Source organism: Pan troglodytes, chromosome 20, assembly GCF_028858775.2.
Source record: "Pan troglodytes isolate AG18354 chromosome 20, NHGRI_mPanTro3-v2.0_pri, whole genome shotgun sequence".
Taxonomy (NCBI): domain Eukaryota; kingdom Metazoa; phylum Chordata; class Mammalia; order Primates; family Hominidae; genus Pan; species Pan troglodytes.
The window spans coordinates 47,702,471-47,727,414 of NC_072418.2; the positions used below are offsets into that span (position 1 = coordinate 47,702,471).

At 55.1% G+C, this 24,944-nt stretch overlaps 1 protein-coding gene and 1 pseudogene across 3 annotated transcripts; both read left to right on the forward strand.

Moving 5' to 3' along the window:
- Positions 1–2,904: 2,904 nt before the first annotated feature.
- BCL3 (BCL3 transcription coactivator) lies at positions 2,905–14,311 on the forward strand. 3 transcript variants are annotated; one of them, XM_016936166.3, is made up of 9 exons: positions 2,905–3,302; positions 5,485–5,638; positions 10,493–10,601; positions 11,276–11,480; positions 11,586–11,674; positions 11,905–11,982; positions 12,515–12,742; positions 12,993–13,110; positions 13,698–14,311. In XM_016936166.3, exons 1-9 carry the CDS (start codon positions 3,047–3,049, stop codon positions 13,883–13,885), a joined length of 1,425 nt encoding a protein of 474 aa, XP_016791655.1. In that variant the 5' UTR covers positions 2,905–3,046; the 3' UTR covers positions 13,886–14,311. The 3 variants fall into 3 exon arrangements, with proteins under 3 accessions (XP_016791655.1, XP_024207223.1, XP_024207222.1); XM_024351454.3 differs by having other exon boundaries at positions 2,949–3,302; positions 12,515–12,682; XM_024351455.2 differs by lacking the exon at positions 12,515–12,742 and having other exon boundaries at positions 2,947–3,302.
- Positions 14,312–19,259: 4,948 nt separating this feature from the next.
- Positions 19,260–19,384, forward strand: LOC112206490 (small nucleolar RNA SNORA70; annotated as a pseudogene).
- The last annotated feature ends 5,560 nt before the right edge of the window (positions 19,385–24,944 follow it).

Below are 24,944 nucleotides of genomic sequence, written 5' to 3' on the forward strand. Positions count from 1 at the left end.
TTTTCCCCTGAGCCTCTTTCTTCTCCCTCAGATCTGGCCTCTACCCTCAGACTCTCTCCAAATCTTCTTTCCTCAGACCCTTCTTTCCCCTCCAACTCTCTCCTCCTCCCTCAGAGCTGCGTCCCCTCACTTAGTGCTTCTCAGACTTCCTCAGACTGTGCCCTCTCCCTCAGATACTCTCCCCTCCCCTCAGACCCTCACCTCCTCACTCAGACCCTCACTTCCTCCTTCAGACCCTCACCTCCTCCCTCAGACCCTCACCTCCTCCTTCAGAGCCTCACCTCCTCTCAGACCCTCACCTCCTCCCTCCAAACCTCACCTCCACCTTCAGACCCTTACCTCCTCCTTTAGACCCTCACCTCCTCTCTCAAACCCTCACCTCCTTCCTCACATGCTTATCTCCTCCTTCAGACTCTCACCTCCTCCCTCAGACCCCCACCTCCTTCAGACCCTCGTCTCCTCTCTCAGACCCTCACCTCCTCCCTTAGCCCCTCATCTCCTCCCCCCAAACCTCACCTCCACCTTCAGACCCTCAGCTCCTCCTTCAGACCCTCACCTCCTCTCTCAAACCCTCGCCTCCTTCCTCAGACTCTTATCTCCTCCTTCAGACCCTTGTCTCCTCCCTCAGACCTTCACCTCCTCCCTCCAAGCCTCGCCTCCACCCTCAGAACCTTATTTCCTCCATCAGACCCTTACCTCCTCCAACAGACCCTGTCCTCCTCCTTCAGATCCTCTCCCCCTCCTCCCACTAAACCATCTACTTCTCTCTCAGACCTATCTTCCTTCTTCAGATCCTCCTCCTTCTGACCCTTTTATCCCTCTTCCAACCTCAGAGAACCATCAGCACCCTCTCTTCCAGCAGCACCGTCTCTCCCAGCCCTTCGAAGCCCCCACCGGACCCATCACATCTTCTCCCCTCTACAGTCCTGCTAGGTTGGAACCACTGCACCAGCTGCCCTGGGATGCCAGGAGTGGGACAGGCTTGGGTGTCCTTCCCACCCTACCTCTGAGGGTCCCCACCCTAAGCCTCACCCCTCCAAACCTCAGCTTTCCTTTCTGTGCATTGGGATAGTGCTCCACACCCCTCTCCTGTGTCTGAGGGTCCCCAGGGGTGGGGTTGGATGGGCAGGGAACACAGCCCCCAGCCTGTCCAACCGAATTCCTCCCCTCTTCCCTTGCTGTGGCCCCCACAACACCAGCAGGCAGGGGTTGCCATTGGTCCCATTTTCCAGAAGAACAAACTGAGTCTCAAGGCAGGGGATGGCTTGTCTGAGGTCCCACCGGGAGCAAGGGGTGGAGGTGGAATTAACACAGGTCTGTGCTCGGGATGTTTCGCCATGAAGGGGGATAAGGGAGATCCAGAGAGAGGTAGAAAGGAAGGGAAGGGGTGAGGCCTCTCCACACAGCCACTTCTCACATCCTGGGTTAACGATCCACTCGGGTGGGGCCCGAGTCCGGCCAAAGTCCCTTCCCGGGGCCCCAACACCCACTTTCAAGGTCCCAGGGGACACAGAGACAGCAACAGAGATGGGGAGACAGAGACAGAGGGCGGGGCAGGAGACAACCAGAGGGAGGTCAGGCAAGTTTCGAAGACAGAAGGAGACCGGGGGAGAGAACCAGAGAGACGCCGCGTGCCCCCTGGGCAAGTCCGGGGTGCAGCCCCCATGCCCCGCCCCCTGTGTCCCCAAAGCCTCCCTCTCCGCCTCCTGTGACTCAGTGACCCGGACTCAACCCCAGCGGCTGCCCCGCCCCCAGGGAAATCCGGGAAAGCCCCGGACCTTCGGGGCCCCACCCCGGGGCGGGGAGAGGGAGAGGAGGGGAGGAGACGGGGAAGAGTCCCGCCTCCCCCTTCCCTCCCTCCCATCTCCAGCCTGAGTCATGCCCCCAACTCGCCTAGCCTGTTCCCCACCCTTCAACCCCTCCTCGAGGTGGGAGGGGAAGTCGGGGGGAAGCCAAACTGCTCCCCGCTCCTGCAGCACCGGCCTCGGTCGCGCTGACTCTGGCCTGGTGTCCGTGTCTCTTGCTATCTCTCTTTCTCTCAAGATCTCTGCGCCTGTCTCCATGTCTCTTTCTCTCTGTGCACCTAGGATTTTCCGAGCACCCACCCCGGTGCCCCGCGGGCCCCGGCTGGGGGCAGGGCCCCCAACGCGTGCAGCGACACAATCAGTGGAGCGCTCCCCACCCTCACCCCACCCCCAGCCCCTTTAGACCCACAGCTGATGAGGCACGTGGAGTGGCAGAGATGGAAGAGGGGAGGGAGAGGAATCGTTCCTGGCCGCCTGCCGAGTGCCAGTCCCTGCCCCGGGTGCGTCTCTTCACTCCCACTAAGGAGGAAACGGCTCAGAGAGGGGAAGTGTTTGGCCAAGGTCACCCAGCGAGTAAGTGGGAACCGAGATTCCAAACCCCGTCCCAGAGATGCCAAGGCCTCCTGAGAGACAGAGAAGCAGACAGCAACTGAGAGACAGAGAGATGGTGACAGACACAAAGAGACAAAAGAGAGAGACAGAGACGGAACAGAGCACACAGAGACAAACGCGGGGTTGCGGAGAGAAACACCTACTCAGACAGGAGAACCAGAGAGACAGTTACAGACTCAGAGATAGAGATGTTGAGAGATAGGGCCAGAAAGACAAAAACAGAGGCAGAGAGACTGAGAGCGGCCCTTGGCAGCAGGGGTGGGGACACCCCCCCACCCCCCGACCCCGCCTCCTCTCCCCCCACCCCTCCTTTCCTCTCCCTCCCCCGCCGAAGCCTGGCTGCCCCAGGCGCCGCGGGCCGGGAGGGGGCAAGCGGGGCGCGGCGCGGGCGGGGCGCAGGGCAGGCTGCACCGCAGAGCGGCGGGAGCAGCGGCGGGTCCAGGAAACCCCTGGGGCGTACGGGTGGCCCCGGGGGGGCCGGGGGCGGGGAGGCGGGCGGCCGGCACCGCCCCGGCCGACAAAAGTCCCTTCAGTTCAGCCGGCTGCAGGGGAAGTCCCGGCGCCCGGCGAAACCACCCTCCCGTGCAGCCGAGCCCAGCCGCTCTCCGGCCGCCGTCCCCGGCGGCCCCATGCCCCGATGCCCCGCGGGGGCCATGGACGAGGGGCCCGTGGACCTGCGCACCCGGCCCAAGGCCGCCGGACTCCCGGGCGCCGCGCTGCCGCTCCGCAAGCGCCCGCTGCGCGCGCCCTCCCCGGAGCCCGCCGCTCCCCGCGGCGCTGCGGGCCTTGTCGTCCCCCTGGACCCTCTGCGCGGCGGCTGCGACCTGCCGGCGGTCCCCGGGCCCCCCCACGGCCTGGCCCGGCCGGAGGCGCTTTACTACCCGGGTGAGTGGCCCCCGAGGGTCCGGGCCGGGTGGGATCCACACAGAGCATAGGGTCACCAGAGCCAGGAGGCAGAGCTCGAGGCACAAACCGGTGTCTCTCCAGGGACCTGGGGGCCAAGAGGATATAAGCCCAGGTTCCAAGGATGTAGATATGAGGTCATCGGGGAGCCAGTAAGCTGTGCCTTGGGATCTGGGGATTGGGGGACCCTGGGGGGCAAAGCCCAGGGGCTGAGTGACGTGGGGGGGGGGCCAGGGACAATGCCCAGTGGTACAAATATGGGGGTGTCAGGGAATCAGGGCACAGAGCCTGGTATCCTAGGGGCAAAAAAGTACAAGCTCTTAAGCCAGATGTGTAGCGTTATGAGGAAGCTGAGCTGGGCTGGAGAAACTGGGGTTCCTTGTATCCTGATATTAGAATCAAAGGGAGTCAGGGTAACAGAGACTGGGGTTCTAAGGAGACAGATACTGAGGATCTCAGGATGTCACAATCTCAGGAACCAAGATATCTGGAGACATGGGCATTATGAAAACAGAGATGGGGTTCTGAGCACCCCAATATCTGGGATCACAAGGATCCAAGGAAATGAACCAGAGCTCCAGGGACCCAGATACCAGGGGGTCTTGAGGACCCAGGAGAACAGAGACCCGGGTTTCTGGGTACTCAGTTATGTGGGGCCACAAGTGATCAGGGTCCTATTCGAGGTCAAGATCAGGTGGGCAGAAGGGATCAGGGGACTGAGGATCCTAAGATTGGGTAATTCTGAGACTTTGGGTAATTTAGAGGCAGGATGAAAAATTCAGGGGTCTCCAGACAGAAAGTCTCAAGGCCTCAAGGCCTGGTATTGGAGATACGAGGACCTGGAAACTTGGGAGTTCAAGAACAGAGGGCCCACAAGGATCAGCAGATGACGAAGACCACACACTCTTCTCTCCATCCTATCTCCATCCCTGATCTCAAGAAGGGGTGTCCTCTACCACAGCTGTGGCCACGTCACCATCCCCAATTGACCCCCAAAGCTGCAGAGAGCCGTTCTACAGAGCCCCAAAACTTTAGGTAGTTTCTGCACCCTCCACCCCATCAGCGTGACAGCTGGAGAGCCTCAAGCTATGTGCATCAGGAGTTCTGCCACGGCCTCCCAGCTTTCCTATTCCAAGAGTGAGAAAGCAGGCCTCAGTTTTCCCCGTCTGTGTGATGGGTTGGTATGGATTTGCCTGCTGCCATGGTCCCCTCGCCTTTGTTTGTTTGTTTGTTTTTGTTTTTGTTTTTTAAGACAGAGTTTTGTTTTGCTCTGTCGCCCAGGCTGGAGTGCATTGGCGTGATCTCGGCTCACTGCAACCTCCGCCTCCCAAGTTCAGGGGATTCTTGTGCCTCAGCCTCCCGAGTAGCTGGGATTACAGGCATGCACCACCACACCTGGCTAATTTTTGTATTTTTAGTAGAGACAGGGTTTCACCATGTTGCCCAGACTGGTATTGAACTCCTGACCTCAGGTGATCCGCCCGTCTCGGCCTCCCAAAGTATTGGTATTAGAGGCATGAGCCACAGCGCCCGGCCTGCCGTGGCCCCTTTTTAAACAGTTTGATCTAAAATTACCCATGCGTGGTGGTGAGCATCTGTAATCCCAGCTACCTGGGAGGTTGAGGCAGGAGAATCGCTTGAACCTGGGAGGCAGAGGTTGCAGTGGGGCAAGATCGTGCCACTGCACTCCAGTCTGGGCAACAGAGCGAGACTACATCTCAAAAACAATTTGAACAGGCTTCTGGTAACACCTCCTCTCTGCCTCCACTCTCCCCAAACCCACTCTACATTTATCCCACACCCTGCACCCAGCAATTCATCAGCCACAAAATCACTCTGCAGACAGTCCCTGGGGTCCCCTGCTAGGTGATGATGGGTGCACCCTCTGTTCTTAAGGGACCCTTTGTCTGATTGGAGATTGAGGTCAGAAGATAAGTGACAATGAGGGTGACCAGCCCTAGAGGGAGAGGAAGCTGCCAGAGCCCAGAGGAGGGACGTGGAAGGGGGTTTGTTTTAGGCCCTGAGGACCCTGTATGGGATGCAAAAGGGACCCAGGAGAAAGGGCAGGTGACACCACAGGAGCAAAGGTCTAGAAGTGGGGGGTGGGTTGAGGGTCTGTGGATGTGGCCTCACCCATGTCCCTTCTCTGTCCTCCATTGTCCAGGAGCCTTACTGCCTTTGTACCCCACTCGGGCCATGGGCTCCCCGTTTCCTCTGGTGAACCTGCCTACACCCCTATACCCCATGATGTGCCCCATGGAACACCCCCTTTCTGCTGACATCGCCATGGCCACCCGTGCAGATGAGGACGGAGACACGTGAGTGACAGTCCCCTATTAAGGGGAGGGGTGGTTGGGAAGACCAGCCATCCATAACACAGGGCCACTCAGCTCCCAGTGGACCTGAGTCAGAACTCGGTCTCCACCACAGGCTGTGTGACCTTGAGTAAGGCCCTTCCCTGCTCTGAGCCTCAGTTTCCTCCTCTGAAGAATGGGCACCTTGAGAGCATTTACCTCCTAGGCCACTATTTTTGTTTGGTTTTTGTTTTTGTTTTTTTGAGACAGGGTCTCACTCTGTCGCCCAGGCTGGAGTGCAGTGGCACGATCTCAGCTCACTGCAACCTCTGCCCCCCAAGTTCAAGTGAGTCTCATGCCACAGCCTCCCGAGTAGCTGAGACTACAGGTGCCCACTGCCAAGCCCGGCTAATTTTTGTATTTTTTGGTAGAGACAGGGTTTCACCATGTTGGCCAGGTTGGTCTCAAACTCCTGACCTCAAGTGATCCACTCGCCTTGGCCTCCCAAAGTGCTGGGATTACAGGCATGAGCCCCAAGCCCACCCCTACAACACTATTTTTGGAACGGTGGTCTTTAGATATTTTGTCACAACCTAAAAACAAGAAAGACAGTTCATTGATTAACTTACTATATGAATTATACATGTAAAACTATCACTGGGCCTGGCATAAATGTTGAGTAACTGTTTGTTAATATTACTATTATTTTATCTCAAACCCAGCACACACACACACCACACGCACATAAATTAAAATTAAAATTGCACAAAATGAAACAATACTCGCCCTTACTATGTGGGTTCTACTGTGACATTTTCTTTTTTTCTTTTTCTTTTTCTTTTTTTTTTTTTTTTTCTGAGACAGGGTCTCGATCTGTCACCCAGGCTGGAGTGCAGTGGTGCAATCATAGCTCACTGCAGCCTTGATCTCTTGGGCTCAAATGATCCTCCCACCTCAGCCTCCTGAGTAGCTGGGACCACAGACACTACCCCCACACCTGGCTAATTTTTGTATTTTTTTTTTTTTTTTTTTTTTTTTTGTAGAAACACGGCAGTCTTGCTATGTTGCCCAGACTGGTCTCAAACTCCTGGGCTTAAGTGATCCTCCCACCTCAGCCTCCCAAAGTGCTGAGATTACAGATGTGAGCCACCGAGCCCAGCTTACAGCTTTACTTTGCCATTTTCTATTCTAGTCGACTTCATTGTTTCATGGTCACAGCCCACTACATTAATTTGAAGATCCCCTAAATTGATTTCACAACCCCCATGGTTTATCACCTGCAGTCTGAAGAACATGTTTGTGAGGCTGCTGAGAAGTCCTGCACGGGAGGGTTTGGTCTGTGCCTAGCACATAGTAAGCACTCACTGCAATTGATCATCATGATTCTTATTATTCTATTGACCTGGGTTGGAATCTCAGCGTGGCCACGTTCTACTCCCTCTGTGCCTCAGTTTCCCTCTTTGTAAAAACAGGAACCATCGCGTGTGAGGGTCTCTGGGAGGAAGAAATGACATGATTTATACAAAGCACTTCTGTGAGAATTAGTTTGAGGCCTGGAAACCACAGGTAGAGATGAACAGGCCTATTTCTGCAGAGAAGTAGCAGAGGGCTGCTCCGCCACTGGCCCACTGAGTGATTTCATGTCCCTGAGTCTCAGTTTCCCTATTTGGAAACTGGGTCTCATAATAGCACCTATCACAATTAGGATTCAGTGAGATCTTGCACACATGTATTAATGCAGTGCACAGAACAGGGCTGGGCAAACAGTAAGTGCTCAATGCATGGAAATGGGTAATGTTTGAGCAGAGCTCCCAGGGTGGTTGCAGGCCATCTCCAGAGCCCTAGCAGGAGAAAGTGGCCGAGATTATAAAGAGCTAATAAAACCTAGTTCCCTCCCCTTCTGGGTACCTCTGGGGGGTCATCTATGAAACGGGCTTAATTAGTCTCTGCCCCCAGGGGTGAGCTGTCCATGCTGTTGAAAAGCAGGGTGCTTGCCAGAGGCCACCCGGCCCACCAGTCTCCAGCCCCAGGCCCTCCCCACACCCTCCCTCCCCGACTCTCCCCCAAGGCAAACACTTCTGCCTCAGCTGCCTGCTGGGGGAAATCCCTTCCCGCAGAACTTGACCGCAACCCAGCTGCTCTGCCTCCCCCACGTCAGCACCCGTCACTCACTCGCAGCCTCCCCCCTCCTGGCGCTTCCTCCAACCTTAACCCCTTCCGCTGGGGCTGAGACTTTACCGGAACGGGCAGCGGCCCGGCCCCAGCCTGCGCCACCGGCTCCACTTCACACCCGCGGGGGAGGGCAGTGGGGGCGAGGAGGGCGGGGGACGCTAAGTCTGGGTCCCCGCAGAAGCCAAAAGGTTGGGAGGCTGGGCTTCCATCTCCTCACAGGCGGGTACGAGCCTTGGGGCATTTGGACCCCCAAGAGGTTAGGGACTGGGCAGCCAGAAACCTGGGGAGGGGGCAGGAAGGCGGGGGCGGGGGGGGGGGGGTGATGTTCTGATTCTCAGAAGGCAGAAGTTGGGGAACTGTATTCCTTAATCTCCGAGGGGATGAGGAGCAGCTTGGCAGCTTGGGGACCTGGCACTCAGAGGGGCTTTACGGGCAGGACCAGATACAGAAATTTGCAGAGTCCCTTGTTCAAAACTTAAGAATTTCACGACAGCGGCAGCAGGACGTTGGGCAGGTGAAACTGGTCACGCCAAGGGGCCTGAAAGTCTGTGTTCCCAAAGGGCCAGGGTTTGAGGCGCTGTATTTCTGGGTCTCTGAGGGGACAAGGACAGGCAAGGTAGTTTGGGATCCTGGAGCTCTGAAGGACGGGGGAAGTCCTTATTCTTAAAGAAGAGTTAGGGCTATTTCTGGCTCCCAAGAGATGTTGGGGGTGGATGCCGGGATAAGGAGGACTTGCAGCCAGCTGGAGCCTGAGCTCTGCGGGGTGGAGTTCCAGAGGGTCCCCCAGGCGGGAGGACTCGGGATTATGCGCCCCCCTACACACACACACCTCGAGGGAGCTAGGTCTTCTTGGGCTGGGCACTCCCTTCCCCCGCGCCATTCGAGGATGGAAGTTGGGGTGCCAGGGGTGGCCAGGGTAGATCCCCGGCGGGACAGGCTTCCCTCCCCCGGGAGCAGGAAGCAGAGCCCCGCCCAGCAGACCTGTTACTGGAAGTCCGAGGGCTGGGTCGCCCCTCCCGTCCCCACTTCCTCCAGCCCCGCCCCACCCCCTGCGGCCCGCGCGTTTATGGGAACTCAGGCCTGGACGGTTTCTCTGAAATCATTCGCTGCGTCTGCCCTCACTTAACCCTGGCCGCCCCGAGAGGGACCCAGGCCAGGCGTCCTGGGAGATGCAGAGAAGGGGGGACCCTTCCCAGGGACCCCGGCCCCTCCCTCAACATTTTATTTTTAAATTTGGCTTTCACGGATTAGGAGTCAGGTTCAGCGATTCACCTGCGTGATCTCACCCTGGCATGTGGGCGCTGTACTTTACATAAGAGGAAACTGAGGCTCCGAAAGGCCCCCGTGGCTTTGCCCTAGCACGCGGCTACGCTAGGAGGGGTTGTGGCCCAATTTGCAACTCTGGCCCCAGGATTTCTGCACTTCCATCAGAACCACCTGGGAGGCTAGTTTAAACTGGATTCTAGAGACACATTCCACAAGAGAAACGGGTGCTGGTGAGAAAGGAATTACTTAGTAAACTTTAAATAAAGATCCTGCCGCCCACTGTGTACACGCAGTCCTCCTTGGGTCCTCCACTCTGTCCCCCACCCCATGCAAACATGCACAGGCGTGCACAAGCACGCACGCACGCACACACACCAGTCTCTGAATAGCTGTTCTAGGTTGGGGTCTCTGGAAACTGAGCAGGAAGTTTATTGGAAATGCTCTCCATCAACACCTGTGGGATGAAGGAAGCCCATCTGGGCAGAGGGAGAAGTTGAGCTGCTGTGTCGCCACCACACGGCCTCAGCTGTCCCGCAGGGAATATTGAAGCTGGAATGGCCTTCAGCATTGGGGTCAGGAGGCTAGGCCTTCTATGCTGGCATTAACCAGTGACTGGATGCCATTGAAGGGCAGCTGCCCTTGATTCACATGGGGCGTGACCTTGGACAAGCAGCTCTCTTGAGTTGAGGGTAATTCCCAAATGGTCTGAAAGCTGACAATCTTCCCAGAAGCTGAGGGAGTGAGTCCTTCAGTCTGGAAGGGGGTTCTGGACTGTACAGCCTCCAGAACAATGGCCCCATCCCAGTTTGTCCTCACCTCCCTTTTAGTCAAAACTTTTGTTCCAGACTGGGCGTGGTGGCTCACGCCTGTAATCCCAGCACTTTGGGAGGCTGAGGCAGGAGGATCACTTGAATCCAGCAGTTAGAGACCAGCCTGGCCAACATGGTGAAACCCTGTCTCTACTAAAAATACAAAAGTTAGCTGGGCGCGATGGCACACATCTGTAATCCCAGCTACTCAGGAGGCTGAGGTTGGATGATCGCTTGAACCTGGGAGGCAGAGATTGCAGTGAGCACAAGATAGCACCACCGCACTCCAGCCTGGGTGATAGAGCAACACTCCGTCTCAAACAAATAAAATAAAATAAAATAAAAGGGTCCCTCTGGCTGTTGTGTGGGGGACAGACAGTAGAGCATAGGTGGAAGCAGAGAAGCCATGAGGATGGAACTGTACTAGACCAGCAGAGAGCCAGTGGTGGCTAAAGCAGGATGGAGGGAGCGGATGGTAAATCAGGATGGAGGGAGTGGGTGGGGAGAAGTGTTTGAATACTGGGGACATTTCCAAAGTATTCAACACATTGGAGTTAGCATTGCCAACAGCATGAGGGTGAGAGGTGAACAGCCCCTAATGCCTGTGATTCCTTCACTCCCCCACCCCCAGGCCTCTCCATATTGCTGTGGTGCAGGGTAACCTGCCAGCTGTGCACCGGCTGGTCAACCTCTTCCAGCAGGGGGGCCGGGAGCTCGACATCTACAACAACCTACGGCAGGTGAGGCTGGGTCTGAGGGAGGAGGGCTGGGGCCTAGACTCCTGGGTCTGAGGAGGGGGGCTGGGGCCTGGACCCCTGGGTCTGAGGGAGGAGGGGCTGGTGCCTGGACTCCTGGGTCTGATGGAGGAGGGCTGCAGGCCTGGGATCCTGGGTCTGATGGAGGAGGGCTGCAGGCCTGGGCTCCTGGGTCTGAGGAAGGAGGTCTGGGGCCTGGGTTCCTGAGTCTGAGGGAGGAGGGCTGGGGTCCTGGGCTCCTGAGTCTGAGGGAGGAGGGCTGGGGGTCTGGACTCCTGGGTCTGAGGAAGGAGGGCTGGGGTCTGGACTCTAAGTAGCGAGGTGCTCCAGGCTTCTGGTTCCTGGGGAAGAAGGGCTCTGGGGCCTCTGACTCCTTGTTCCCGAGAGGGAGGGGACCTAAAGACCTCCTAGTGAGGAGGGAGGGGGCTGGGGACCCAGAATTCAGGTACTAGGGAAAGAGGAGGTTGGAGGCCCAGTCTTCTGGGTCCTGGGGAAGGAGGAGCATGGGGCCCGGACTCTTGAATCTGAGACAGGAGGTGTCTCAGGTTTCTGTTCCTGGGGAAGACTGCAGGATGAGGAATAAGGGTTCAGAAAACCTGAGGGAGGCAGGACTAGAGAGCAGGGCTGGACACAGGTCCCTCACAGTCACTGTTCCCCAGACACCGCTCCACCTGGCTGTGATCACCACATTACCGTCTGTGGTCCGGCTCCTGGTGACAGCTGGTGCCAGCCCCATGGCGCTGGACCGCCATGGCCAGACGGCCGCTCACCTGGCGTGCGAGCACCGCAGCCCGACCTGCCTGCGAGCCCTGCTGGACAGCGCAGCTCCGGGCACGTTGGACCTGGAGGCCCGCAATTATGACGGTAAGCATTTACCGCGGGGCACCGCTGGGCTGTCCAGCGGACCTGGAGTTCATCAGCGGCCGCAAAGCCCGGGCCTAGGTTTCACCGAGCCCTCCTCTCCCTCAGGGCTCACCGCCCTGCACGTGGCAGTGAACACCGAGTGCCAAGAAACCGTGCAGCTCTTGCTAGAGCGCGGTGCCGACATCGACGCAGTGGTGAGCGCGCACTAGGAGCTGGGAGGGAGCGGGGCCTTAGCAGGGGCGGGGTCTTGGCGGGGGCGGGGCCAGTGTGGGGCTGGCGTGGGAGAGCGCCCGGGTGGGGTGGGGCTTGGAGTATCAGACCCAAGAGAGAGGCTGGACCCCGCGAATGGGATGTGGACGGGATGCGGGCCGCCGGCTGCTGGAGCAGAGCTTGGAGAAACTAAGACCTTCCCTCCCCGCCGCAGGACATTAAGAGCGGCCGCTCCCCGCTCATCCACGCCGTGGAAAACAACAGCCTTAGCATGGTGCAGCTGCTGCTGCAGGTGCGTACAGCCCCCCTGAACCTCGCGCCCACCCTATCCTCTGACCCCAACCCGGCTCTGGCCTCAGCGCCTAGCTCTGACCCCGCCTTCCACTTCTGGCTCCGGCTCCGGCTCCTGCTCCGCGTCCAGCTCTGATCCTTCCTTTAAGGCCTAGTTATCTCGACCCTCGGGCTCCACGCCCCTGGCTACAAACTTGTCCCATTCCTCCCCTGCCACCTCAACGGCCTAGGCCCCGCCCTGCGATGGCCTGGCTGACCCCGCCTTCCAGCTAGGCCCTGTCCACGCATTGTCCTTCCCCCCTCCAGCCCCCCCGACTCCTTGGGGCGCGGGCCTCGGTGTCCAGCTCCGGTTAATTCATCGCCGCCAACGCAGTCCCGCTTGGCCCGCCCTTGGCTCTCGCTCCTACCTTCCTGTGACCCCACCCCGATCCGGTGCCGCCCCACGTGCCGGCCACCCACCCGGGCCTCCAGCCTCTGTTCCCTTGCCCCGGGTGGCCCGCGCGCCCTCCTGACCCGGCCCTCCCGTCCCGCAGCACGGCGCCAACGTGAACGCGCAAATGTACTCCGGCAGCTCCGCCCTGCACTCAGCGTCCGGCCGCGGGCTCCTCCCGCTGGTGCGCACGCTGGTCCGCAGCGGCGCTGACAGCAGCCTCAAGAACTGCCACAACGACACGCCGCTCATGGTGGCGCGCAGCCGCAGGGTGAGCCGGGGCAGCTGTGGACATGCCCCTTGCACACGTGTGTCCGCGGGCTGGTTGCAGGCGAGTGTGCCAGAGCGCAGAGGAGTGAGGGTGTCTGTGCCGTTGCGTGGAGGGGAGTGGGTGAGCCTCTGAAAGCGCGGGTGTGAGTTCCAGAAATGAGGAGAGACTGGCACCAAGAAAAAAAGTGCCTTGCCCATCTTTTCCTACTGAGAAATGGAGAGGCCACCACCTGGATCCAGTGAGCTAGGAGGGATAGGAGAGAGGACTGTGAGGCATGGGTGGCTCTATGGTCACGCCCATCTTCCTATAGGTCATCGACATCCTGAGGGGGAAGGCCACCCGGCCTGCTTCCACCTCCCAGCCAGACCCCTCCCCTGACCGGAGCGCCAACACCTCCCCCGAGAGCAGCAGCCGCCTCAGCTCCAATGGTGAGAAACCGTTCCCAACCTCCAGCCCTGGCGCCTCCTCCCTCAGACCCAGGAATCCCAACCCACAGCCCCTCCTCCCTCAGATCCAGGAGTCCAGGCCCCTAGCCTCCTCCCTCTGACCCAGGAATCCCAACCCATAGCCCCTCCTCCCTCAGACCCCTGGCCCCTCCTCCCTCAGACCCCCCAGCCCCTCCTCCCTCAGACCTCAGCCCCTCCTCCTTCATACCCCCAGCCCCTCTTATCTCAAACCTCAGCCCCTCCTCCCTCAGACCCAGGAGTCCAGATTTCCAGACCCTCCTCCCTCAGACCTCAGCCCCTCCTCCCTCACACCCCCAGCCCCTCCTCCTTCTGACCCCCGGCCCCTCTTCCTTCAGACCCAGGAGTCTAGGTCCCCAGATGCCTCTTTCCTCAGACCCGGGAGTTTAAATCCCCAGCCCCTCCTCCCTCAGACCCGAGTCCAGACCCCCAGCCCCTCCTCCCTCAGACCCCCAGCCCCTCCTCCCTCAGACCCAGATCTCAGGCCCCAGCCCCTGCTCTCTGGGTCTAGCCTCTCACCACCCACCCCTCTGTCTCTCTTCCTTCCTCAGGTCTTCTCTCCACATCACCATCCTCCTCACCCTCCCAGTCTCCCCCCAGGGACCCCCCTGGATTCCCCATGGCTCCTCCCAATTTCTTCCTTCCTTCCCCATCTCCACCCACCTTCCTGCCCTTTGCTGGGGTCCTCCGAGGCCCTGGCCGGCCGGTGCCCCCCTCCCCAGCTCCAGGAGGCAGCTGAGGGGGATGGGGGGGCAGATCTTGGACTCATGAGGAGGGGCCCCCCTGCCCTGTGGGGTCAACCCTTCTGGAAACTGTGAAGATCTCACTCTGCCCCCCCCCATCTTCGGGACCAGGATTTGCACAGAAGCACATGCACCTACCCATACACCCCCTCTTCTGAGCACAGATGTTCCCCCATCTCGCTCCCTCCCAGGACTCTGACCCCAGCATTCTCAGGCACCAGTCCCTGTCCGGAATGCCACCCACATCTTTCATTTCCATGTCCCCTCCCAGAGCTGGTGGACCCAGGGAACAGCCACTCCCCTCCACTCTCTACCAGATAACTGAGGAGGGGAGAGGTGGGCCGTAACGGGCACGGATCACGATGTAAATTATTAAGCATTTTGGTTGGATTTCTTTTGTAATAAACTATTTTTGTACCATATCCCTTGGGTGCATGGGCCTCTTTCATGAGATGGACCTGGCGGAAGTGCCTTCGTGTGTGTGCACACCCGTGCACTGAATCCAGTTGACTCCCAGAGTGATGTTGTGAGTCTCAGACAGACAATCTCCGGTGTGTCACTCTGGGACTTCTGGTGTGTTTGGTTGTGAATGTTGCCATCATTGTCACTGTACCATTGTTTCTAAGGAGGACGTGGTGTGTGATATCTTTTTTTTTTTTTTTTCAAGACAGAGTCTTGCTCTGTCGCCCAAGCTGGAGTGCAATGGCACGATCTTGGCTCACTGCAACCTCCGCCTCCCCAGTTCAAGCGATTCTCCTGCCTCAGCCTCCCGAGTAGCTGGGATTACAGGTGTGCACCACCACACCTGGCTAATTTTTGTATTTTTAGTAGAGACGGGGTTTCACCATGTTGGTCAGGCTGGTCTTGAACTCCTGACCTCATGATCCTCCTGTGTCGGCCTCCCAAAGTGCTGGGATTACAGGCATGAGCCACTGCACCTGGCCGGTGTGTGATATCTTTCCAGGGCACCCTGTTGGATTCCATAGTGACCCTGGGCATGTGTGTTTCTGTAGTGTGGGGGTCCTGGTGATAACCCACAGCTGACTTCAGCCCCAATCGTCTCTGGCTGTCCGAGTGCGTGGTGCTTGGGAGTGTTCCTAACATTGAGATCTGGGGTGATGCTGTGATTGTTGCCCTGTGACTGCCTCACATGGCGTGAGGCAGTTTTACTTAGTGGTTCCACGGGGCCCCTCTAATGGACCACATCTGTGGTTTTGTTGTTGTTGTTGTTTTTGGGGGGATGGAGTCTCACTCTGTCACCCAGGCTGGAGTGCAATGGTGCGATCTCGGCTCACTGCAACCTCCGCCTCCTGGGTTCAAGAGATTCTCCTGCCCCAGCCTCCAGAGTAGCTGGGATTACAGGCACCCACCACCATGCCTGGCTAATTTTTGTATTTTTAGTAGAGACGGGGTTTTGCCACATTGGCCAGGCTGGTCTCAAACTCCTGACCTCAGGCGATCCGCCTGCCTTGGCCTCCCAAAGTGCTGGGATTACAGGTGTGAGTCGCCGCGCCCAGCCACACATCTGTGCTTTGACTCTGGGGTATGCCTCTGTGTGTCAGTCGGGGTTTGTAATGGTTTCCTGTTGCCACTATAACAAATCACAAATTCAGTGGCTTGAAATGATGCTAACTTTTTTTTTTTTTTTTTTTTTTTTTGAGACAGAGTCTCACTCTGTCACCCAGGCTGGAGTGCAGTGGCACAATCTCAGCTCACTACAACCTCCACTTCCCTGGTTCAAGCCATTCTCCTACCTCAGCCTCCCAAGTAGCTGGGACTACAGGCGTGCACCACCACACCCCGTTAATTTTTTGTACTTTTACTAGTCACAGGGTTTTGACATGTTGGCCAGACTGATCTGGAACTCCTGACCTCAAGTGATCCACCCACCGCAGCCTCCCAAAGTGCTGGGATTACAAAAGGTGTGAGCCACTGTGCCAGCCAAACAATACTAATTTATTCTCCTACAGTTCTGGGCATAAGAAGTCCAAAATCGGCCGGGCGCGGTGGCTCACGCCTGTAATCCCAGCACTTTGGGAGGCCGAGGCAGGCGGATCACGAGGTCAGGAGATCGAGACCATCCTGGCTAACCCGGTGAAACCCGGTCTCTACTAAAAATACAAAAAATTAGCCGGGCATGGTGGCAGGCACCTGTAGTCCCAGCTACTTGGGAGGCTGAGGCAGGGGAATGGTGTGAACCCGGGAGGCAGAGCTTGCAGAGAGCCAAGATCGCACCACTGCACTCCAACCTGGGTGACAGAGTGAGACTCTGTCTCAAAAAAAAAAAAAAAAAAAAAAAAAAGTCCAAAATTGAGGCCAAGCCCGGTGGCTCACACCTGTAATCCCAGCACTTTGGGAGGCTGAGGCAGGAGAATCCCCTGAGACCAGAAGTTTGAGACCAGCCCGAGCAGTATAGTGAGACCCTGTCTGTACAAAAAAAAAAAAATTAGCTGGGCATGGTGGCAGGCACCTGTAGTCCCAGCTACTCGGAAGACTGAGGTGGGAGGATTGCTTGAGTCTGTGAGTTCGAGGCTGCAGTGAGCTATGATCGCACCACTGCACTCCAGCCTGGGCAACAGAGTGAGGCCCTGCCTCAAAAAAATAAGTAAAAGAACCATGGTGTCAGCATCTGCTTCTTGTGGTGAAGGCTTCAGGCTGCTTCTACTCATGGCAGAAAGCTGAGGGAACCACACGTGTGTGGGGATCACGTGGCAGGAGGGGAAGCGAGAGAGAGACAGAGAGAGAGAAGAAGTGCCAGCCTCCCTTTAACACCCATCTCTCGTGGGTGTCAATGGGGAGAACTCATTCACCCGCCAGGGAGGACATTAATCTATTCATGAGGGACCTGCCCCCATGACCCAAACACACCTCACATCAGGCCCACCTCCAACCTTGGGAATCAAAGTTCTTTTTTTTTTTTTTTTGAGACAGTGTCTCACTCTGTCACCCAGGCTGCAGTGCAGAGGCCCAATCTCGGCTCACTGCAGCCTTTGCCTCCAAGGTTCAAGCGATTCTCCAGCCTCAGCCTCCCAAGTAGCTGGAATTACAAGCATGCACCACCATGCCCAATTAATTTTTGTATTTTTAGTAGAGACGGGGTTTCACCCTGTTGGCCAAGCTGGTCTTGAACTCCTGACCTCAAGTGATCCACCCGCCTCGGCCTCCCAAAGTGCTGGGATTACAGGTGTGAGCCACCGTGCCAGGCCCAAATTTCTTCATTTTTTTGGACACAGAGTCTCACTCTATCACCCAGGCTGGGGTGCAGCAGGAGATCCTAGCTCACTGCAACCTTGACCTGGGTTCAAGTGAGGGGATCAGATTTCAACATGAGGTTTTGAAGGAAAAAATATTCAAACCATAGCACTGAGTGTTTTTTGTTTTTTTATGGGGTTTTTTGGTTTGTTTGTTTGTTTAATCTGTGGGGGCATCTCTGGGTCGTCATGTGAATTGCTGATAGTGAACATTTAATCCCCATCACTCTGTAATGTAGTTGCATCTGTGGGGCCAGCTGCCTTAACAACTTCCTGGATGGCATCACTGGGGTCTGTGAAGGGCTGTGTGTGTGCACACAAACACTCATGCACACACACTTCTGGATGGCCTGTGTGAGCACTGACTGGGTGACCTGTGTGTGCCTGGCCCGCCTGACTGGGACGTCCATGCGTCTTTCTGTTTGCAACTGTGTTTCAGTGTTTCTGACCCAGACCCTGTGCTCTGGTATCTCTGAAGCTGCCAGGCTTGAAGGGCATGTTAATGTCCTGTTGCTGGCCAGGCATGATGGTTCATGCCTGTAATCCCAGCACTTTGGGAGGCCGAGGCGGGCAGATCACTTGAGGTCAGGAGTTCGAGACCAGCCTGGCCAACATGATGAAATTCCGTCTCTGCTAAAAATACAAAAATTAGCCAGGTGTGGTGGTGTGCACCTGTAATCCCAGCTACTCAGGAGGCTGAGGCAGGAGAATAGCTTGAACCCAGGAGGCAGGGGTTGCAGTAAGCCAAGATCACGTCACTGCACTCCAGCCTGGGAGACAAAGCGAGAGTCCATCTCAAAAAAATAAAAATTAAAAATTAAAAAACCCTGTTGCTGCCATGCAAACTGCCACAAACTAGGTGGCTTAACACAACAGAAATGTATTCCTTTACAGTTCTGAAGTCCAGAAGTCCAAAATCAAGGCGTCGGCAGGACCGCACTCACCAAAAACTGTAGGGGAGAATCCTTCCTTGCCTCTTCCAGCTTCTGGTAGCCCCAAGCATTCCTCAACTTCTGGCTGCATCAGTCCAGTCTCTGCCTCTGTCTTCACATGATCTTCTCCTTTGTGTGTCCATGTCTTCTTCTCTGTCTCTTATGAGGACATTTGTCACTGAGCACAGTGGCTCACACTTGCAATCCCAGCACTTTGGGGAAGGCAAGGTGGGAGGATCACTTGAGGCCAGGAGTTCAAGACCAGCCCAGACAACATAGCAACACCCTGTCTTGAAGGGAAGGGAAGGGGAAGGGAAGGGAGGAAAGAGGGAGAGGAAGGAAGGAAGGAAGGAAGGAAGGAAGGAAGGAAGGAAGGAAGGAAGGAAGGAAGGAAGGAAGAGAGGGAGGGAGGGAGGGAGAGAAGATTATTTCTATGTTTCCTGGTCAACATAGTGAGACGCTGTCTCTACAGAAGATCAAAAAATGTGTTGGCTGAGCATGAGCCTGGTGGTGTGTGCCTGCAGTCCCAGCTACTTAGGAGGCTGAGGTTCAAGCGTCACTTTAGCCCGGGATGTCAAGGCTGCAGTGAACTATGATCACGCCACTGCATTCCAGCCTGGGTGCCAGAGGGAGATCCTGTCTCTTGTTTTGTTTTGTTTTGTTGTTACTAAGTCTCACTCTGCTGCGCAGGCTGGAGGAGTGCAGTGGTGCAATCTCTGCTCACTGCAATCTCCGCCTCCCAGGTTCAAGCGATTCTCCTGCCTCAGCCTCCCAAGTAGCTGGAATTACAGGCATGCATCATCATGCCCAGCTAATTTTTAATTTTATTTATTTATTTATTTATTTATTTGAGATGAAGTCTCGCTCTGTCGCCCAGGCTGGAGTGCAGCGACGCAATCTCAGCTCACTACAAGCTCCGCCTCCTGGGTTCACGCCATTCTCCTGCCTCAGCCTCCCGAGTAGCTGGGACTACAGGCACCCGCCACCACATCCAGTTAATTTTTTGTATTTTTAGTAGAGACAGGGTTTCACCATGTTGGTCAGGCTGGTCTCAAACTCCCGACCCCAGGAGATCCTCCTGCCTCAGCCTCCCAGAGTGCTGGGATTACAGGCATGAGCCACCGCACCCAGCCAATATTTATGTTTAATCCTTAGAGCAACTTGCAGGTTTGCTCCAAGGTTTAAACATGAATACTAGTCAAGCTAATTGTGCTCCTCTCCTCCTATGCAGTGGCGGCAAACAGCAGTGCCCTCAGTAGTATACGCAGCCTGCTGCGTGTAGGGGTGGCCTTAAGAGACCTTGGAGATAGCCCTTTCCAATGTATGTTCATGTTTCTGATCTTGACCTCACCCCAGTCTAGACTCCAGACAGGTATGCGAGGCGCCTTTGGAAAGCCCCAGGGTGTGGTGGCCAGGGTTCACATTGGCTAAGGCATCACGTCCATCCGCACCAAGCTGCAGAACATGGAACATGTGATTGAGGCCCTACCCAGGGCCAAGTTCAAGTTCCCTGGCCACCAGAAGACCCACATCTCAAGGCGGTGGGACTTTACCAAGTTTAGTGCAGATGAATGTGAAGACACGGTGGCTGAGAAGTAGCTCATCCTGGATGGCTGTGGCATCAGATACATCCCCAATCATAGGCCCCTGGAATAGTGGCGAGCCCTGCTTACTCACACCCACCAATAAATCCTCCTTCCTGTCCAAACCGAAAAAAAAAAAAAAATGAACGGGACACAGTGGCTCACGCCTGTAATCCTAGCACTTTGGGAGCTGGAGGTGGGCAGATCAATTGAGCCCAGGAGTTCAAGACAAGCCTGGGCAATATGGTAAAACCCTGTCTCTCCAAAAAAAAACAAAAATTAGCCGGTATGGTGGTGCACGCCTGTAGTCCCACCCACTGGGGAGGCCGAGGTGGCAGGATCACTTGAGCCTAAGAGGTCAAGGCCGCAGTGAATCAAGATTGCGCCACTGCATTCCAGCCTGGGTGACAGAGAGAGACCTTGTCTCAAAAAAGAAAAAAGCAGGGGGGGTAATAAATTTTGTGCAATACTTATTACAGGCCATGGTGCTGAGTAAGAGCTTCATAAACGGGAATTGCTGTTGCCATCATCTAAGAATTTTTGACAGTTTTGAGGTCAGAGGACACACAGTAGAGATGATGAGACCTATTCTTTGTCCTGGTGGAAAAATGGAACAATGAGGTCATAGCCTAGATGTGTGTTTTAGCTACATTTTTTTATTCCACGGTTGTAATTAAATTAAATAATATAGCTGGGCATGGTGGCACACACCTGTAGTCATAGCTACTCGGGAGGGAGGCTGAGGCATGAGGATCACTTGAGCCCAGGAGTTTGAGACCAGCCTGGGCAATGTAGTGAGACCCCATCTCTTGAAAGAGTGAAGTGACTCACATCTGTAATTCCAGCACTTTTGGAGGCCAGGGCAGGAGAATTGCTTGAGCCCAGGAGTTTGAGATCAGCCTGGGCCACACAGCAAGATCCTGTCTCTACAATAAAAAAAAAAAATTATATTAGGTGCCTGTGGTCCTAGCTATTCAAAGGCTGAGGCAGGGCGCAGTGGCTCACGCCTGTAATCCCAGAAGTTTGGGAGGCCGAGACAGGCGGATCACAACGTCAGGAGATCGAGATCATCCTGGCTAACATGGTGAAACCCCGTCTCTACTAAAAATACAAAAACAAAATTAGCGAGGCGTGGTGGCAGGCACCTGTAGTCCCAGCTACTCGGGAGGCTGAGGCGGGAGAATGGGGTGAACCTGGGAGGCGGAGCTTGCGGTGAGCTGAGATCGCACCACTGCACTCCAGCCTGGGTGACAGAGGAGACTCCATCTCAAAAAAAAAAAAAAAAAAAAAAGGCCAAGAGGAGTTTGAAGCTGCAATGAGCTATGATTGCACCACTGCACTCCAGCCTAGACAACAGAGAGAGACCCTATCTTTAAAAAATATATAAAACAAAGAGCCTGAGTAACATGGCAAAAGCCTGGGTAACATGGCGAAACCCTATCTCTACAAAAAAAAAAAACGCAAAAATTAACCAGGCATGGTAGCGTGCATCTGTAGTCCCAGCTACTCAAGAGGCTGAGGTAGGAGGACCACTTGACACCGAGAGGTCACGGCTACAGTGACCTACGATTGCACCACTATGCTCCAGCCTGGGTGACAGAGTGAGACCCTGTCTTTAAAAATATAATAAATAAAAGAAGAAATATAGTAGCTTTTTTTTTTTTTTTTTGAGACAGAGTCTTGCTCTGTCACCCAGGTTGGAGTGCAGTGGCAAAATCTCAGTTCACTGCAACCTCTGCCTCCCAGGTTCAAGCGATTCTCCTGCCTCAGCCTCCCGAGTAGCTGGGATTACAGGCGCCTGCCACCACGCCTGGCTGATTTTTGTATTTTTAGTAGTGATGGAGTTTCGCCATGTTGGTCAGGCTGGTCTTGAACTCCCGACCTCAGGTGATCACCCACCTCGGCCTCCCAAAGTGCTGGGATTACAGGCATGAGCTACCACGTCCACCCAATAGTAGCTTAAATAAGATGAAAGTCTATTTTTCTCTCATGTAAAGGCCCAGCGAACACCCGCATCTAGAATAGTAGCCAAGGATGTCAGAGATCGAGGCTCCTTCTACCTGGTTGTTCTGCTGCCCTCACCTCACACTTCCATTGTGTGGTCCAAAATGGCTGCTCCAGCTCCCACCATCACATCCACATTCCAACCACTGGGAAGAAGAAACAAAAGTCAACCGCATGCCCCTACCTTTAAAGCTACAACCCAGAAGTCATACACATCATACACATCACATCCTATTTGGCCAGAATTTAGTCACATGACCACACCTATCACAACAGAGGCTGGGAAATGTGGTTTTATCTGGGCAGCATGTACCCAGCCAGAACTCAGGGGTTCTGCTACAAAAGGAAGAGGAGAGAATGGTTATTGAGGGGCCGCACATGTATCTGTCACAACCAGGGCTCTGCCACCAAATGACTAAATGACTCAAGGTGAAGTGACTTCACCACACTGAGCCTCAGTTTCCTCACCTGTAAGAAGGGAATCCCCCCGACCCCTTGGGGTTGATGGGTTGTTGGGCATTTAATGAGAGTGTGAGTGTCAGGCACTTAGCCCAGAACCTGGCCCATCATCAGCCTGGAGTGTGTTGGAAGTCCTCTTGTGCTTGTGGGTCTAGGCTGTGGGTGATGTGGCTTTTCGTGTATGAGAAACCGTCCCCGGGCTTGAGAGCTGAACCCAGCACTGAACTTTATAAGTAACTTCTCTAAAACAAGGGATCCGGCCTCTGTACACATGGAAATCCCCTCTCAGCCTCCTAGACCTTGGGACTAGGCACATGTCCTTCCACAGTCTTCCCCCTTCCGCTGGAGAAAGGCAGACCCCAAAGATGGAGGAAGGGTCCTGCTTGGGGTCTCCAGCCTCCCAGCCTTCACAGAATTAAGCACTCATAGCCTGGCCAACATGGTGAAACCCCGTCTGTTCTAAAAATACAAAAATGTGCTGGATATGGTGGCACACATCTGTAGTCCCAGCTACTAGGGAGACTGAAGTGGGAGGATTGCTTGAACCTGGGAGGGGGAGGTTGCAGTGAGCCAAGATCGTGCCACTGCACTCCAGCCTGGGTGACAGAAAAATAATAATAATAATTTAATCACTCACCCCTCAACTTCCAAAGCTCCTCATGGGTGACAGTCCTAGCATTCCGGGGACAGCTCTAATGCCAGAAGTCATACCTTCAATGCATTTCTCGGGGCTCCACTCGCTTGTCCTCACCACATTGAGTAAGCCCAGAAAGACAGAGGACATCTCTCCTAGATGCGTGTGTGAAATCTGCCAGATTCTAAATGCCTGGGACATTCCAAAAAGTGACTTTAAGAGCATCGGCCGGGTGCAGTGGCTCACACCTGTAATCCCAACCCTTTGGGAGGCTGAGGTGGGAGGACAGACTGAGCCCTGGAGTTCAAGACCATCCTGGGCAACATGGGTAGACCCCGGCTCTAACCCCGAACATGGTGGCACGTGCCTGCAGTCCCAGATACTCAGAAGGATGAGGTGGGAGGATCGCTTGAGCCCAGGAGGTTGAGGCTGCAGTGAGCTGTGACCATGCCACTTTACTCCAGCCTGAGTGACAGCGAGAGACTTTGCCTCAAACACACACACACAGAGTCAGGGGACGGTGGCTTACACCTGTAATCCCAGCACTTTGGGAGGCCAAGGTGAGTGGATTGGCCAGGAGTTCAAGACCAGCCTGGGCAACATGGCAAAATCCCATCTCTACAAAAATTAGCCAGGTATGGTGGCACCCACCAACTTGAGAGGCTGAGGTAGAAGGATTGCTTGAACCCAGAGGCAGAGGTTGCAGTGAGCTGTGATTCAGCCACTGCACTCCAGCCTGGGTGACAGAGGGAGACTGTCTCAAAAAACAAAAAGAAAAAAAAAGAGTGTGAGAGGTAAACAGAACTGCACTCCAGCCTGGGCGACAGAGGGAGACTGTCTCAAAAAACAAAAAGAAAAAAAAAGAGTGTGAGAGGTAAACAGAACACATCTTTTTTTTTTTTCATTGTTTGTTTGTTTTTTGAGACGGAGTCTCGCTCTGTCGCCCAGGCTGGAGTGCAGTGGCGCGATCTCAGCTCACTGCAAGCTCTGCCTCCTGGGTTCATGCCATTCTCCTGCCTCAGCCTCCCGAGTAGCTGGGACTACAGGCGCCCGCCACCACGCCCGGATAATTTTTTATATTTTTAGTAGAGATGGGGTTTCACCGTGTTAGCCAGGATGGGCTCGATCTTCTGACTTCATGTTCCGCCCGCCTCGGCCTCCCAAAGTGCTGGGATTATAGGCATGAGCCACCGTGCAGCCGAACACATCTGTTCTTTAAGTGTGTTTTCAGACCTTCACATAAGCCAGACTTTTACTTTATAGAAAGGGAAACTGTGGCCCAGGGATGGAAGAGACTGACTTGGTGAATCGATAGGTCTGGGATTCCATGATTCACCATAACCAACCGACCAAATCTGTCAGCATTCTTGGGACAACCAGCATCGTGTGCCTCCTGATATCATGTACAGAGAAGGACACAGCATCACTTCTGTAACACTCCTGCCACCAGAATCTAATCACAAGGAAACATCACACAAACCCAAATCAAGGAGACCTTCTCCAAAAGAACTAGCCTATAATCTTCAAAAATGTCAATTCCATGAAAAACAAAGAAAGGCCAAGGAACCGTACCAGACTGAAGGAAACCGAAAAGATGAAAACTTTTTGCTATGACAGATAGTTTGGGGACAGCTGGCAATTTGCATACAGACTGCACTGTTGGATACTACTGTCACTGAGAAATGTACACTGCTCCTCTGTACTGTGGTGGTGTAAGAGAACGTCCTTACACTTGGAAATGCAACTGAAGCATTTAGAGGCAAAGGGACATAATGTCTGAAACTATTCTTGCAACTTCTCTGTAACTTTAAAATAATTTCAAAAGAAAAACAAATGATTTCAAAGTAAAAGTCATGGTTTAAGAGTCTGTGATTTTGGCCGGGCGCGGTGGCTCTCGCCTGTAATCCCAGCACTTTGGGAGGCCGAGGCGGGCAGATCACTTGAAGTCAGGAGTTCAAGACCAGCCTGGCCAACATGGTGAAACTCCGTCTCTACTAAAAATACAAAAAAATTAGCCAGGGGTGGTGAGATGCGCCTGTAATACCAGCTACTCGGGAGCGTGAGGCACGAGAATCGCTTGAACCCGGGAGGCGGAGGTTGCAGTGACTAGAGTTCGCGCTACTGCACTCCAGCCTGGGCGACAGAGCGAGACTCAGTCTCAAAAAAAAAAGAAAAGAAAAGAAAAGAAAAGT